The sequence below is a fragment of the Grammomys surdaster genome, unplaced genomic scaffold (assembly GCF_004785775.1).
Source record: "Grammomys surdaster isolate TR1022 unplaced genomic scaffold, NIH_TR_1.0 126153, whole genome shotgun sequence".
NCBI classification, from domain to species: domain Eukaryota; kingdom Metazoa; phylum Chordata; class Mammalia; order Rodentia; family Muridae; genus Grammomys; species Grammomys surdaster.
The window spans coordinates 422,531-439,205 of record NW_021620961.1 but is presented as its reverse complement, the minus strand read 5'-3'; the positions used below and the strand labels follow the sequence as shown (position 1 = coordinate 439,205).

General features: G+C 39.8%; 1 protein-coding gene across 6 annotated transcripts in view; it reads right to left on the bottom strand.

Moving 5' to 3' along the window:
- Positions 1-16,675, bottom strand: part of App (amyloid beta precursor protein) — a 223,339-nt gene that overhangs the window by 55,859 nt on the left and 150,805 nt on the right. For all 6 annotated transcript variants that reach the window (XM_028757201.1, XM_028757202.1, XM_028757203.1 and 3 more), the window contains 4 exons: positions 12,435-12,509; positions 11,862-12,020; positions 1,916-2,044; positions 872-971 (listed from right to left, as the gene is read on the bottom strand). In XM_028757201.1, the coding sequence (XP_028613034.1) occupies positions 872-971; positions 1,916-2,044; positions 11,862-12,020; positions 12,435-12,509 (463 nt within the window). The remainder of the gene's footprint in view (positions 1-871; positions 972-1,915; positions 2,045-11,861; positions 12,021-12,434; positions 12,510-16,675) is intronic.

The window sequence follows — 16,675 nt, the reverse complement described above, 5'->3', positions numbered from 1 at the left end:
CTCACTATGTTCAAGTCCAGCTGGCCTTGACCTTGAAGCAATTCCCCTGTTTCAGCCTCTCATGCATTACTGTGCCCACTTCTTGGCTTCTTATATAGAGGACTCATTACTGATCTCTGTCTTCCAAATACAACTGAAACATGCAGTCACAAGAAATCTAATGAAGTGAAAAGCAAATGGGACATTGAGCTCTCGATACACAGGGTAGACGAAAGCTCTACTGTTCTTTGTTATAAAGTAAAAAAATGTAGTGGGTGATCTACCTGCAAGATTGGATAAATTAGAATATCACCATCAACACGGGATTCAACAACAACTAATTCACAGCTACAAGATCTTCTCTACATCAGGTTAGATCTTTCAGTCTCACAAGCATTGAATGTTAAGGTGTGAAGCAGCAACAAGGGCGAGCTTCACTGTAAGAGGCCATCTGGGGCTAGAGAGAGGGTGGAGTGGGCGAGAGTGCTGGCGGTGTAAACAGGAGGACCCAAGCTTGACTCCTCAGTGGCAGTATCCATGTGGATGCATGTGGTCCTGGACTCCTAGCATCATTAAGGGCAGACACAGGGAAATTTGCTGGCCATCACTAGAGCCTTAGGTTCAGTAAGAGACTGTCCCATGGAACGGCGTGATAGAGCAGAACATTGATATCTTCCAACACCTGGTATCTTCCTCTGGTTGCCATGTGCACTAAAGGATTTTAGACTCTCTCACACACATGTGCCACCTTCCTCCTCCACCAACCCACAAAATGTACTTTACAACTTGTAGGCACACGGGCATGAGTGACTGACACAGAAGACTCTCAGCCCTGATTTGTCCTAGGGAAAGGCACGTCTCACAAAGAACATCCAAAGGACAGCTCACTCACCAACTTCGTCTTGAATCTCCTCAGCCACCGCAGGGACATTGTAGAGCAGGGACAGAGACTGGTTCATACGCTCGTAGATCACTCGGAGGTGTGTCATAACCTGTTAGAAAATGGCAGCTCCAGGTGAACAATCTCTGCTAAGGAAACAGTGACAAATACCACACCCAACACACACGTGCACACACACACAGCTGGAACATTGAACTAAAGGGGCTTTTTGTGTGTCTCTTTCTTCTTCTCTCATTTATCAGTATTTACCAGTAGCCTGCACGCTTGTAACAGTTTCAAAGCCCACATCAGTCACCAGACTCCGAACACTCAAGCCTCCGTAATACCCTCTTCCCTACAGAAATATCTTTGCAAATTTTCTAATACATAGGAATATTTCAATTTGATTCAATATTTTGTACAGGAGGCAAATGTTTCTAGTTTTATTTCATTCGAGAAAATTTTAAATCTTGGATTTCTGGAGGCAGACCCTGGTTTTCAACCTCTGGGAATGAGAAAGCAGAAAATAATTACAAATCTTCATTTGGATTCTAGCAAACCTAAACATTGCAGTTACAATGGAGTTTGCCATGACTGGGCTTAATTTAGTTGATTAGATTATATGGCTTTCTGTTTACTGAGTTATCATCTTCTCTATTTTGGTGGCTTGATTCTTTATTTGTTTGTATGTATGTATGTATGTATGTATGTATGTATGTATGTATGTATGTACTAAATTCAGGTCCTCAGCAAGAATAGCAAGCACTCTTAACTGATGAGTCATCCCTCTGATCCTCACCTCTTTGAGACAGCATCTCTCTCAAGCAGCCCAGTTGGCCTTGAACTATCAGTCCTTCTGCTTCCACATGTTAGCCATGTAGAACCACATCCCATGACGATTAGCTGTTAGAGTTTCAGACATTAAAGAACTCTTGCCAAAGAGATACAATACCACCACCATAGGTGTTTTGGAGGGAGGTAAGCATCTTCCCATCAATCGAAGAAGCAACAACTGTGGACTGCAAGCTGCAGAAGGTTCCCACATTCAGAGCTTACCTGGGATCGGATCTGAGCAGCTTTCTTGGGGTCCACCATGCGTACATGTTCAAAATGCTTTAGGGTGTGCTGTCTGTCTTTCTGCTCCGCACGGACGTACTTCTTGAGCATGTTGAACACATGATGAGGCTATGAGGAAAACCATAAGAACATGGGTTTCAAGTCTGTGCAAAACATTACTTCTTCCACTAGCATTGAGTCCAAGGGTCTCATGATGTGTGCCCTGCAAGGGAGCTTGTGGCTAATTCTCCCAAGTCTTCATGAATGGGTACCCAGACCATTCTTCCTTTTTAAATTATATGCAAGTTCGGTATTTCTGACACTGTTCTAAATCACCATGTTTTTTCTAAATAGCTGCTTTCCACTGCAGAGGGAGAATAAACTTTGGATTTCCCAGCCTTCAGTAAGATTCTTCTATTTTCCCACTGAAGTATTCAAGGAACATTCATGAGATTGCATTGCCATGTTTGTGCACAGGCCCAAGACCAGAAATAGTGCTTTGCAAATAATCCCTTCATTAGTAACTTATAGTGGTGCAATAATCAAAATAAGAAAATAATAGACAAGTTAACTACTTAACTGTCGGGCAAGGCATACCTCATAAGTTCTGTGGAACATTATCTTTCCCCAGAACAAAGGCCATCATTAAACTGTAGTTATTTTACTTTGAAATTTAATTAAGCTCTTTTCAAACAATCAGATACTAAAACTCCTAGCAACAATCAAGTTTCTTCTTTTTTTAAAATATATATTAATTTATTTTATGTATGTGAGTATACTGTCGATCTCTTCAGACACACCAGAAGAAGGCATCAGATCTCATGACAGATGGTTGTGAGCCACCATGTGGTTGCTGGGAATTGAACTCAGGACCTCTGGAAGAGCAGTCAGGGCTCTTAACCACTGAGCCATCTCTCCAGCCCAATCAAGTTTCTTCTTAAGTGCTTCTGTTTTGTGCTTTTATTAAACTGGTTCTACTTCATTTTATTCTAGTTTTATATGAAAACATTTTTTTTTTAAAGGATTTAAGTTTTCTTCGTCTCTAGCAGTTCTACTGCTGTTGGTGTCCTGTCCTATGATTCCAGACGATGGTGTACAAGGATATACACTCTTCATGAAGACATGTCAGGAATAGACTTGGGAATGTTTAGAGAAATACAGTTATTAAATAATGTGTGGTTGACACCTTGAAAAACAGTTGGATGGTATGGAATTTATTACCAGAAACTATGTATGTTAAGTATATATATGCATGCATATATGTATATATGAATGAGTGTATGTGATATGTACATGTTTGTACATGTGAGTATAATATGTGGTAAAGAGGAGGGTGGATTACAATGTCCTTATTATACTATATATAATGTATAGTATATTATTGTCATATATTATTACATATATTATATATTATATAATGCCTCAAAGTTATATATAGTGATATATATAAAATTTATGTATTACATATATATATAGCATGGTAATGTGATACATATATTATCTATATCTCATTACCATGTTTTGTACACAGCTCCAAAATATACTATATATATATATATATATATATATATATATATATATATATATAACACTATATATAACTTTGAGGCATTCTCCTGGGAATTCTAGGTAGAATTTAGTCCTCTTTCTCTGTTCTACCAGGAAGAGCTGTGCAAAACCCAGTAGTTGCTTTCAGTATACTCCATTATTTATGCTAGATCCCTCTCTTCAATGTGGCAGCCACAGGCCCAGTTTAGGTCTCACTTCCTGTCTATTAGGACCCCCATCTGGAGCTCCCATCCATAGTCCTCAACCTGGAATTGGTGCTCTGTACTTGAAGTCTGCCAGCTACAGGCCAGGTTCCTGTGCTTTAGAATACAAACAAAGCCACACACAATCCAAAAACCTGCCCCCATCTGCTTGGTTTACTTATTTATTCTATACAGAATGTTTCTTCATGATCCCAAGGTAGAGTGACACTCTCGCTTTACACACAGGCCCAGGTAGCATATAATCAAAAGTCCCCTCCATAGAGTGGCATGCAGCCGGATTTATGAAAGAGGATCTGCTTTCATATTTCAGAAAGACTAAGACAGATAATTGATAAGCTACACCTATAAAGCTCATATCCAAGGAGAGAGACTTATAGTAACTAAAAAGTAATTTTTACAAGTCAGAAATTAAAGGCTGACTGCTGCTAACAACGAGAGCAGATTTTTTCCGAAGCGCTGTACAACCAGAGTGTTATATAACCTTGACGCTGGCTTCTTAGGCTACATACACTTTCAAGGTTGGAGACAGAAGGGTCACAATCACAGCATTTACCCATGATGCATCTGTCTGATGACTCCTAATGCACTTTATGTTGTCTATTTCATTTCTGTCTCTAGGACAAGATTATTTTGAAGAAAATGCGCTTTTTTTTTTCCTTTTACGAGTTCAAAGAAGAAAAAAACCTAATGTAAGGATTTCTTTCATCATTTTTTTTTAATTCTTCTACCCCCAAGGGCTGTCCACCTAAAAATGATTTTCTAAGGCATTTTGTCTTGAAAGAATTGTCACCAGAAAGCAACTGCACCTGATGCTGCAGCCTGGCCTTGTTCTTCTACATTAAGCCAAAGTACCTTTTAGAGAACCGGGAAGGTCATTTCTTATAGCTAACACACATGCTTTTCACAGATTAGCTTCCTCTGTCTTTCACATCAGCATAAATTGCATATATTCATCCCACTTACTGTGTATTAATGCTAACGTTCATTAAAAATAAACATTAGAACTTCAATTTTTCCATCTTCACAATTCAGAAGACAATTCTTTCAGAAAGGGCTGGAGAGGAAGGGAGGGAGAAAAGGAGGGAGGGAAGGAGGAAGGGAAGGAGGAAGGGAGGGAGGGAGGAAGGGAGGGAGGGAGGGAGGGAGAGAGAGAGAGAGAGAGAGAGAGAGAGAGAGAGAGAGAGAGAGAGAGAGAAGAAAGAGGTACAGGAGAAGGGACTAAAATTATGCAAAAATGACACTGTGGCTAGGGCAGATGACAGCAGGGCTGAGTTTGTAGAGCACACTGACTGTAGTTCTTTATAACAGTGGAGAAGATTTGTATTTAGATTACTGAATCCATTTCTGGTCCTAGGCTCTTGGCAGGAGGCTATACTTTGCTAAAGGTCTGAAGCAGGAAGGAGAAAGAGGAAGATAGGAACGTCCCCTGTCAATCTCATTAGAAGATTACTGGAAAGTGATTCAAGGCATTAGGTACAAGTTGGGCTTTTGTGATATTCATGGGTTTTCCTTCTGAATTCACCCTTATCTTCTAGTAAGTCTGGTGATAATTAAAGAAAGAATGTATTCACATGGTTTCAAGCTCTTATCTCGCTTAACACCGCTATTTCTTTGTGTGTTTCAGGAAGATATTTCTAACTTTTCCTGAAAATCCCCAGAGCCTGATACAGAGCAACAGCATACCAGGCCTCCAGGATCCCCCAGCCCTGGATGAGCCATGAGCCCTGAGGGCTGAAAATGAGCTCTGACCTCATCATCATGTGAGCCTGGAGACTCCCATGAGCAAAGCCTAGGGACATTTGATAATTCCAAGGACCTTAAGGTGCCCCTAGCTGCAGAGTTCTGCTTGGTTGCTCTGAGATTGCAATTGCAGGGTTCATGTTTAGAAATTTAAAGTTAGATTAATCCCTATGTTGGAGAGCAAGCAGACAAACCACCTAAAATGGTGTGTCTGGACTCATAGATGACAGTGTGTTCAGATAAAGAAGAAGAAACAAGCAACACTGTCCCTGCATTATTATGTTTTTACTTGTTTCAAAGAAAACAGCTCAGCTCTGGCATATGATTCATGTGCATTTCCTTCAAAAAGAAAAGAAAAGAAAAGAAAAGAAAAGAAAAGAAAAGAAAAGAAAAGAAAAGAAAAGAAAAGGAATGAAATGGGTGGCCCTTTTCACAACTGTCAGCCACAATTCTCCAAGGTGGGTGCTAGTTATTTCTAGAGCTATATAATCCATTGTAGAGTAACGAGCAGTCATCAATGTCTAGGGTGCTTTATTTGATTATGCCAGGACAAAGATGAATTTGGTAGATTTTAATTAACAAAAAAAGAAAAATATCCTTGTAGGAATGATAGAAAAAGAATGCCTGGTATCTCCACAATTGTCTTAAAGTAATTGTTGTTAATGACTATTAGTTTGACCACATTACTCCCATTCAAAATGGAATTTTTCACAGAACAAGCAAAAATTCAGTGGCTCATTATAAATATGTTGACAAATAATTTAATAATATTTATTAATATTAACTCTTGAAATTTTCCCTAACTAGTGAGATATATATATATATATATATACACACACACACACACACACACACACACACACACACATACATATGGATTGGGGTTGGTGTGTGTATTGTATGTGTGTTATGTGTGTGTGTTGTATGTGTTATATGTGTGTACATATATGTGTATTTTACTGGCAAATTCTTTTTCTTTTTTTCTTTTTGGTTTTTCGAGACAGGGTTTCTCTGTGTAGCCCTGGCTGTCCTGGAACTCACTCTGTAGACCAGGCTGGCTTTGAACTCAGAGATCCGCCTGCCTCTGCCTCCCAAGTGCTGGGATTAAAGGTGTGTGCTACCACCGCCCGGCTTACTGGCAAATTCTTATTTCAGTTAAGTATTAACAGTGCATTTTGGTTATAGCGGCAATGGGCCGGATCTAAAACTCATAGTTAAGAATAAAGAAACAGATCTGCCCCGTTGGGACCAGTTATATCCAGCCCTCTTCATTATCATCTCCACTGTTTCCGTGCGCATCTTTGCCCTGTAGCTGCATTCTCTCTGCAGATGATCTGGCCCTTTCCATTTGCATCTCCTTCACCTTGGAATCACACTGCCTTTTGAAAAAGGCATGCGAACATTAATTTATGAAACGACGATGAGGGATACACAGTAAGGAAACGGATTAGATGATGCCCACAATGTGAGCACAGAGGACAAGAACTCACGGCACAGTAGAGCACACTCATTCTGAGATAGGACCACAGGTATGGCCTATTCCTACCTCCTGCTATAGTTCCTGGCTCAATGGAGCTGCTAATCAATGACTGTTAATCAAATCACTAATTCACTGTTAGTTAAATTGATGAGTGACTCAGAGCCAAGTATAATTTCAGAAGTGTTTCCAGGCTGTAAACTATCCTTTGTATCTTATTCATGCAAGTGAGTATCTCTCAGATGAGAAAACCAGTCTCCCAATGTTCACAGACCACACTGAAATTCCAAACCCACTTGATGTATTTATCCAGTATTCCCCATCCCTTTAAAGTGTTTGAAGTGGTTGATTGTCCCAGAAAATTCCTAACAGAGTCCAGATATACCAATCTTCTCTTAACAAGGCTCATTTCACTAATTCCAAAAGATATCCATCCATTGTCTTTATAACATGTTGATAACCAGCTTGATGTCGATAAAATGGAAGGAAATCATGACCTGTCTCTGTTTCAGATAATGTAAAAACCCCTCCTGAAACATTAAATTTCATGCTAATGGTTTCTAAAACCTTGAACTTTATCTCCCCAGAAAAAAGTGACTTTCTCCTGTTTGTAGAAAGCCACAGATGTCTGTAGTTGTATATCTCAGATTTTAAAAAAATATTCAGCATACGATATAAACTGTATAAAACACTTGAGTGGTGGTTTAGAGACACACTTGAGAGAGCTATACCTACAGCCTTGTGGTATCTCCTGCTGAGTCTGAGTCCCAATTTTGCCATCAACATTGTATACATATTCTCAATGTTACAGGAAAAATCCAGAAGAAAACCCAGGAAAAGGAATGCAAACAAAAATAAAGTAAGGAAACAAATCAAAACTGATTGGGGACACTTACGTTGCAATTTTTAAAAAATAAGGGTTTTGTTTTGTTTTGTTTTGTTTTCTTGCCATTAAGTTTAGGGGTTGGGTGAAAAATTTAAAGCCTGATATAAAATGTATCTATAATCTTTTTCTTTAGAAACTGTCAAGATAGGTCAAACACAAATTTCACTGAATAGAGAAAATGGCAACAGATTATTCTCTTGTCTTCCTTCTGTTTGGTGATTTTTAGTTCAGATAATAACAATGAGTTACATGGAAAGGTCGTTTTTTGCATGATTCACACTGCTAGACCAGACATATTGCACAGTACTCAAGGAGTTCAGAAACGCCATAATCCATTGGTTCCTTTTTTACTAAGTAGCAGATCCTCCCTACTGGGACAGTCACTAAAGCCTCCAAGTGTTCCACACCACCTCACAGACCCCTTGGGAAGGAAGTCGTCTTTGTACTCTCTATAGTCCTATCTCAACCTTCAGTGAATCCTTCTGGTTTTGAATTACGGCCAACCAAAAGTAGAAACATGTTAACTGCTGTTTCAACATGTTGAAAATTTAACCCCGATTTGCAGACTGGGGAGGAAGAATTCCTTTGTTAAGTAACTTGTCCCAAGTTACAGATTAACTGGTTGTCTTGGGCATTAAACACAGGTATTTATATAACACCACAACCTGTGGAAAACAGACTGATTGCAGTCTTCTCCCACAAATCAGCGACATTTACATTACATTCAGGTTAGACTGAGATTTAGCCCTTGCCTACAGCTCTGTGATTCATGCCTTCAGCTAAATGTTAGCTGTACAGACCCTGAGGACAGAGCTAACCTCCTTCAACCCCACAGCACAGAAAGGCCAGGTCTGATATGGACTTCTGCACCTTTAAGCCTTGTTTAGTCAAACCAAACAGACTGAAGTTCTCTGGGGATAAACAGGCTTAGTAACACAACCCAGAAGGGAGAACCCACAGAGTGAGCGTGAATTAGTAAACAAAAGATGTTTTAAGCAACACAGACCCCGGGAAAGGTTTGCCAAGAGGTCTGATCATCCAACAAATGCCACCTGTGACACATTCTTGACTTTTTCCAGGGTGATTTACAACAATCTGTTTTAGCTTTGCATAATCACATTCAAGATCTTCTGTTCTTTCTTCAAATACTCTCTAATGGACCAACAATTCAAGGTTGAATACATCTAGGCTGCTTTAATTATATTCCCTCCTTTTCCAACGCCTACACTGTTTTGAAACAACTGGAAGTTCATTTTTTTTATTAAAAACACTTACATAATAAAACTAAAGACTTCTTAGAAGCCAGTTATAGCTGTTAAATTTTGTATTAGAATGCATGTTAAATTTAAACAAACAAATGCACCTCTGGAAATGGTTTTAAGAGTGGTGTGTGTGTGTGTGTGTGTGTGTGTGTGTGTGTAAAGGCAAGCACACACATTCTCAGAAGTTCTAACCAACTCCCTGCTCTCTATGGCAAACTCTGGTAACAATCACTTCTCATTTGTGCTCTATAAAATGTTTTTAAATATCTAAACACTTGTAACTTCACTTTAAAAGATGAAACACAGAAAAGGGCCACAGAGCATCCTAGCTCTGCAGTTGTGGACAGCTGCCCAAGAAGACATGTTCAGAAGGAAGTGCCAGAGGACGTCTCCTCTCTGGAGGGAATGTGGGAATGGATACATTTTCAGAAACAGAGAAGCTTCCAAGATTTTCAACTTATTCCTTCATTTTCTGTTTGAATTAATTAAAACTAGGACACATGTGCCCCTGGTCATGTATTTCTCACTGGTCTTGAGGAAGATCTATCTATGAAGCTTGGCAAACATTCAGAATAAGATTAGACTATTTTAAAATAGAAAAGAAAAAAAAACTACTTTTACCGTTATGTTGAAATAGTCAGTGCACATTTAAGTCATATTTCTAATAACTTGTTCTGGCTCTGTGATTGTTATAAGCAACATATCCAAACACATCTCATAGTTCCAATTACAAGATTCAATGGAAACTCTTAATTTCTATCTTTTTAAGAGAAATGCACAAAAGTGATCAAGAAGAGAGAGTTTTCTAATACCTTTTCAAAATACAGAGCTAAGTGCAGTGGCTGAGTCAAATTTTAAATAACACTCAAGGTCAGTAACTTTATGCACAGAACAAAGCACCCTAAGACTCAGGCTTGTGGGCTTAATCTTAAAAATCCACCCAACAACTCTTGCCTGACAAATGACCTCCACAACTCTCCTCACCAAAGCACGCTCTCTAAAGAAGGAATAACCAAGGACCTTGTCATCTGCAGAAAGACATAACCAGAACTTCACTAAGTACTACGTGGGAAAGACAGAGATTGCTCACAGAAAATAAAATGCTAATATAGACATCTTATTTTCAGAAGCTCTTTGTTCAGGGAGGAAGTATGGTCCAGAGAAGAGAGGTTGTAGCAGGCAACTGACTCACAGCTTCCTCTGTCCATGACTACTGGTGTCACCCTGAACCAGCCACCCCATCCCCCGAGATCACAGTGATGTCATCAGTACAAAAGAATCAGTGACATCTCGCTACCCAGAGGAGTGCCAGGAGCTCCTTAACAGGGAAAGGAAAATCAGCACAAGTGGGTAGAGTTTGAGCTTTGTTACATAATGTGGGCAAATTTCCACTTACGGCCAAGATATATCAAGACCAAGATTTCACCCTCCTGCCAGAGAAAAGGAATAGATGGACTAAATAAGAGGAACAGCTTCTGCAACGTAAGGAGCATAGATCACAGAGGAAGAGGAGACACACAGGGGAGGTCCTACAGTTGTCAGCAACCACGGCCTCTGACCTTCCTGGACTGTACAAGGTAGGGATCTCAGGTAGAGGACTCCAAGAAGTGAGGCGTCAGTAGAGACCCAATTGGCTAGACTTTACAGGATCAAGTGCTCTACAAGAGATCTGCAGGTTATCCTACTGACTGTAGTTGAGGACTCTTCTGTGCCTGCTGATATAAGAGTCTGAGGCTAGAGGTAAAAGGTACCCAGAGGATTAGAGAAAACAGTGCATATAGTCCCACAGACAGAGAACTGCCCGGATCTTGGCAATCCAATTTGAAACTCAGCGCTCATGGTAGACTACTAAGAAGGATTCTGATTGAAAATAGGAATAACAAGCTACAAGGAGATTCACTCCACCCAACAAATCTAAAAGTAGTGAAATTTGAAAGGGTAAAGCTACTTCTAGGTAAACTAGCTAGATTTCAAATAAGCCTGAATATATTTATAGCTATACAAAAGTACCTAGCACCCAACAACATAAAGTTTATAGTGTATGATAGCCAATAAAAAATGACCAGATACAAAATTATGCAAGAAAATATCAGACATAATCTTAGGTATGAGACGAAGGGATGGCCAGAGGACAGATGAAATTCCATCCTTTTACATAGATAGAATAAGTACTGTGAAAAACAGAAAAAACTTTAGCATAGCCATATCAAACAAAAGATTATCTGTAGAGGTAGTAAGAATGGTCTGTTGAAAACAGCAAACATCATTAAAGTAGTAAAAGAAAATCACTTGGACTGATAATTCAATACCCAGCCAAAATATCTTTTAAAACCAATAGTAAAGTTAAGGTGTTTTTCAAGCATAAATAAATCACTAGCTTATACACATTCTAAGCCAAAGAATTCAAACTTCATCTTATATCCACTTGAAAACATAAAGGATGCCCATTGGGCTGAAGAAAAATGATACATGGTAAATATGAACAAAGAATATAACTATGAAAACTCATGACTACATGAGGCAAAAAGTATGATTATTTCCTATTATATAAAAAAGATTTAAAAATGACGGCTTAAAGCAAAATAAGAATGCAGCATGAAAAACAGTATAAAGGTAATCGCCAAAAGAGAGGGAAGGCCAACACTGGTCTGTGACCCCAGTGTCTTTAGGAGACAACATACCTAAATCACATCTACAAATAAAGTGCTTATGGCATTTCTCCTAGCTTCTTTCTTGTGGCCTCCAATCCTCACTGTCTCAAAACCATCATTGATGCTGTGACCTGAAGTGAGATCTCAATGTGACCTACCCTTGGAGGCACAGCCTGCAGTGCGGTGATGTAATTCTCGAGGGCCAGGCGGCGGCGGTCATTGAGCATGGCTTCAACTCTGGCCATGTGTGTCTCTACAAGCTGCTGTCTCTCATTGGCTGCTTCCTGTTCCAGAGATTCCACTTTCTCCTGGAAATGCTGATGTGAAAAAATAGACACAAACATATTGATTTCTTAACGTGATGGTGATGATTAGTACAAAGATAGTCTTTCTGTTTGTACAAAGTCATTGGTAGACTGAGTTTAGTCTTAAATTTCTAATCTAATTTAAATTTTCCAAGGGACTGGAGGAGCTGAGAACTCCAGCCACTCAAAAAAATGTATCATTAATGGAAAGAAGACTGCAAGTCATAGAATAAATTTGGGGTGATTAATTTTAATTTTAAATAGTTGGGGGCAAATGTAAGGGAAGCAACTTATTACTAAGGCAAGGAGTGAGAATGAGTCAAGGTCATGCAAATATGAACAGGGGCTTCCAGCAGATGCCTGGAGGCCCTTGATGACTGAGAGTGGCAGGTCCTGTCTGGTGTGTAGGTGGGGCTGGGGTGTTACCTGGATAACAGCCTTCTTGTCAGCTTTGGGCAAGTTCTTTGCTTGACGCTCTGCCTCTTCCCATTCTCTCATGACCTATAAAGATGACATAAGACAATATGAAAATCCTCCATTCTTCTTTCAAATACAGATTTAACATAGTGGCTTATGTTACAGTATGTTTCTTATTAAAAATGCATCACATGCCCATCCCAATGTGAATAATATTTGTCCTACAAGAATATACATAATTTATGCCAGCAGTATGGTGAATATAAATGTCCACATGTTTTTCAGCTTCTCGAAATAAGGCTGGTTCATCTTTTCATTTTCCTTGAGAAATGCCTAAAAGTCATTTTACTTGACGTGAGTAAACACCGATTACCCATAGTAGAAGTCTATACTGGCTGGTTTTGTGTGTCATTTTGATACAAGATGGAGTTATCACAGAGAAAGGAGCCTCCTTTGGGGAAATGTCTCCATGAGATCCAGCTATAAGGCATTTTCTCAATTAGTGATCAAGGGGAGAGGGCCCATTGTGGATGGTGCCATCCTTGGGCTGGTAGTCTTGGGTTCTATAAGAAAGCAATCTGAGCAAGCCAAGAGAAGCAAGCCAGTAAGTAGCATCCCTCTATGGCTTCTGCATCAACTCCTACTTCTTGACCTGCTTGTGTTCCAGTCCTGATTTTCTTTGGTGATGAACAGCAGTGTGGAAGCATAAGCTGAATAAGCCCTTTCCTCCCCAACTTGCTTCTTGGTCATGATATTTGCGCAGGAATAGAAACCCTGGCTAAAAGAAAGGTGTATGCTATCTGAACGAAGTCTCCAGTCAATGAACTAAAACATCTATTTTAACCTTTTATGACCTCAAGTCAAAGCCTTCTAAGTGGTGTATTTTGGTTATGTGTATGTGCAGACCAGGAATACAATGACACAAAGGGAAAGGTGATGCAGAAGAGAAGGAAGACCTCTGTTCTCCGAAATGCTAAAGTCTACTCCTTGCACAAATGAAGAGTGGACTCTTCCTGTTCAGTAACCGAAGTCATGAGTAGCAAGGATTACTTCAAATCCACCCATAAATCCCCAGAAAGTATGCATTATAATCTTCTGAATGTGGAAAAAGGTAAGACATTAATTGAGTCAGCAGGCCAGCCTTCTGTGTCATGACAGTTTCCTGTTCTCGACCTTCTCACTCACTGATCAGAATACACTGTCTATTGCTGTATTCTGCTGAATGTAGATGCAGGTTAACTCTCCATCACCCATGGCTGCCTTTCCCTTTTCTATTGTCTGGTCTGTGAAGTGGGTTTCCCTGTGAAGAGAGCCCAGTGAAGGAAGATGAAGCAATACACCAAGTTGCTGACAGGGTAGGTACTCATGGACTTTTTAGACATCTCCTCAAACTGCAAGGAAAATCAGACTTATAAGGTCATAACTGATCAGCGTGGGAGTTGGTTTTTTAAAATTAGATTTTTGAGAACAAGATACATGGAAAACGTACAAATTGTTCATGATACTTGGGTACTTCTATTAGCTAATAAAGAACAGCACTGGACAAAAAGATATTGAAGAGATGCTTCACTTTATAGATGAGACAAGCCTGGGAAGAAAAATGTTTCAATTTCCTGTTCGGGAGGGAACGTTCCCGGGTGGCAATGTTCTAACTAGAATTCCTCAGGCAAGACATCGCAAAATTAGTTTGAGATAGAAACCAAATGTCTTAATGGGGTGTGAAAACCAATTCCCTGCAATTATGCATCCTTGCTATCATCTTGTCTTAGACGTTCAGAACCTGGACCGCCCTCTTGGAATTGCAGATCCATGAAATAATTAAGATTTACCTAGCTAATGTATTGAAAATACATATTACTATATAAATGAACTTGAACATCGATTTTTCAGAATAATTTAACAATATCTCCTACTCTCACAAATCCATGGCCTACGCCATCACTGAAGGACTACTTACAGACACTCTGTAGGCAGATTTACCCTTTAACCAGTGGTTTTTACTGGAGTACACTGGTAAGAGATAATTATTACTGGATTAAGTGCTTTACAAAGTCTGATTTAATTGATGCCTGATTACAGCAGGCCCTGTGATCAGCACTCTCACTCTACAGACCAGTTTAAGAAAGCTATGGGAGTAACCAATGGGCGAGGAATGATGATAAGCCAAGCAGCTTACTGGCTCAGTGTGCCACTACAGAGTGGACCATCTACAGGTGAGTTAAGGGTCAGTACCAGTAGCATCCCTGAGATGTCACTGAATATATTAAAAAACTCAGCATCAGGCAAATTTTTGTTCTCAAAGACTTCATTCTACATACAGACTAAATGGACTAGATATATAAGTAAGTGTGATGAATAATCTTGCTTGTCAGCTTGATGAGATTTAACGTCGCCATGGACACAAGTCTCTAGAAATGACAAGTGGCAAGGATTTTCTGGATTAGGTTAATTGATGTGGGGAGACTCACCCTAAATTTAAGTAGCACTGGTCTGTGGCTGGGGATTCTGGATGGGAGGGAAAGGAGAGAGCAGCCATGCACCGTGCCGTCTGACTGCATGTGCACCGTGACCTGCTGCCCCCTGACTGCAGGTGCCATGTGACCTGCTGCCTGAAGCTCCTGCCTCACACCATGATTACTGTGTCACTTTGGACTGTACCCTGGAATTCTACACCCAAACAAAGCCTTCCTTTGATAAGTCGCACTTGTCAGGCTGTTTGGCATACCAAGAAGTAATTAATACAGTTAACGAAGCACATTTAGGTTTTGTGTGTGTGCTTATTTGCATCTGGCACATGCTAGTCACATTGCAACCAAGATCTTCAGATCCCTAGGTCATTAACATCAATATAAATATCATCTTCCCTAACCCTCTGTACCAGTAACAGAAAGAGATGAGGTCCATTATTTTGTATGCTAACCCAGAAAATTAATTGAAAACTACAATAAAAATCCAGTTGGAAAAGCTCCAAATTTGAAAACTTGAAGTACTCTGAATCTGAACTTCGGAGCTGCACTGTGGGTCCCTGAACAGCAGTTTCTCACTGTGTGCAGGGAGGTATCAATTCCATCAGGATTTATGGCTCTTCAGAGGCCTGGCTATGTCATGTAGAGAAAATGACGATTACTAAGTAGAGATTTAAGAGACAGACAAGTTCAAAGTCAAAAAAGTCCCCAGAATTGAGCAGCAAAGACTATGGAGATAAATGGCAGCTAAACTTGTAACACTGGGGTCTACCAGGCGTAGTCTCTGCTCTAGGATGACTACAGCTAAGTAATCTCTGATCTGGGATGTGAAGACGGAGAAAATCTCCCGGAAATCTATGAACTAAGTCCTGGATTAAGTAGATGCTCACCAGGGCTCTCATTTCCACAACAGATCATGTCAGAAGCTGACACAGTACTTGAAACTAATTTTCTTAATTGTATAAAAATACCTCAGAGACAGTGAAAAAATATTTAAAAATAATGATTCACATGGATTTAAGGATGAAATACAAGGTTGGCATACCTTACGTAGTTCTTTATGGACTAAAAGGAATTAGAGTGTAGTCTAGGCATATGATACAGAAATAAAAATCACCAATACATAAACGATTATACAAATCTTTTGAATCAAGTAAAAGGTAAGAGTAACCACTTGGCCCTAGTCAAACATGATGTGTGCCAGAGGCCTGTGTGAGATTTGTGGGTGGGAAGAAGAAGAGAACGACATTTCTAAAATAAGCCAATGTCAGGAGCAAAGTGAGCCCAGTGGAGGGAGCAGCTTCCAGCTGCAGACAAGCCAGGCCAGCAGGAATAAGAGGCAGAGGCCAGGCTGGGGTCAGAGTGCCCTGACAGGCCCTGGAAACCTCATGGGAGCACTCAGTGTTTACTATACTTCCTGTGGCCTTCTGTGCAGTTATATACCCAGGGCTGTTATTTTTTTTTTTAAGGGTTACAGGAAAGCCTCTGAAAGCTTCAGAAAATGAGATCAATTCTGAGTTTAAAAAGGAGGGAATTGTAGTAAATCTCAATGAGTCTTTGCACACCTTCCTAAATGATTTTTCTAATGAAAAAAAAAAAAAAGTGAAAAATTCTAGCTTCCAGCGGGGATTGATTTTAGTTGGCTGCTCCATTCAGTTGGCTTTCTAGTTCAATGTGCTTTCAGGTTTTCCTCGTGGGCCAGTGGTAGAATGTGAATTATACTTCATGGCCAGGATTACTTGGGTCCAGTGTGGTTGTAGAGCCCTTTCTCTCAGTGTTACAACT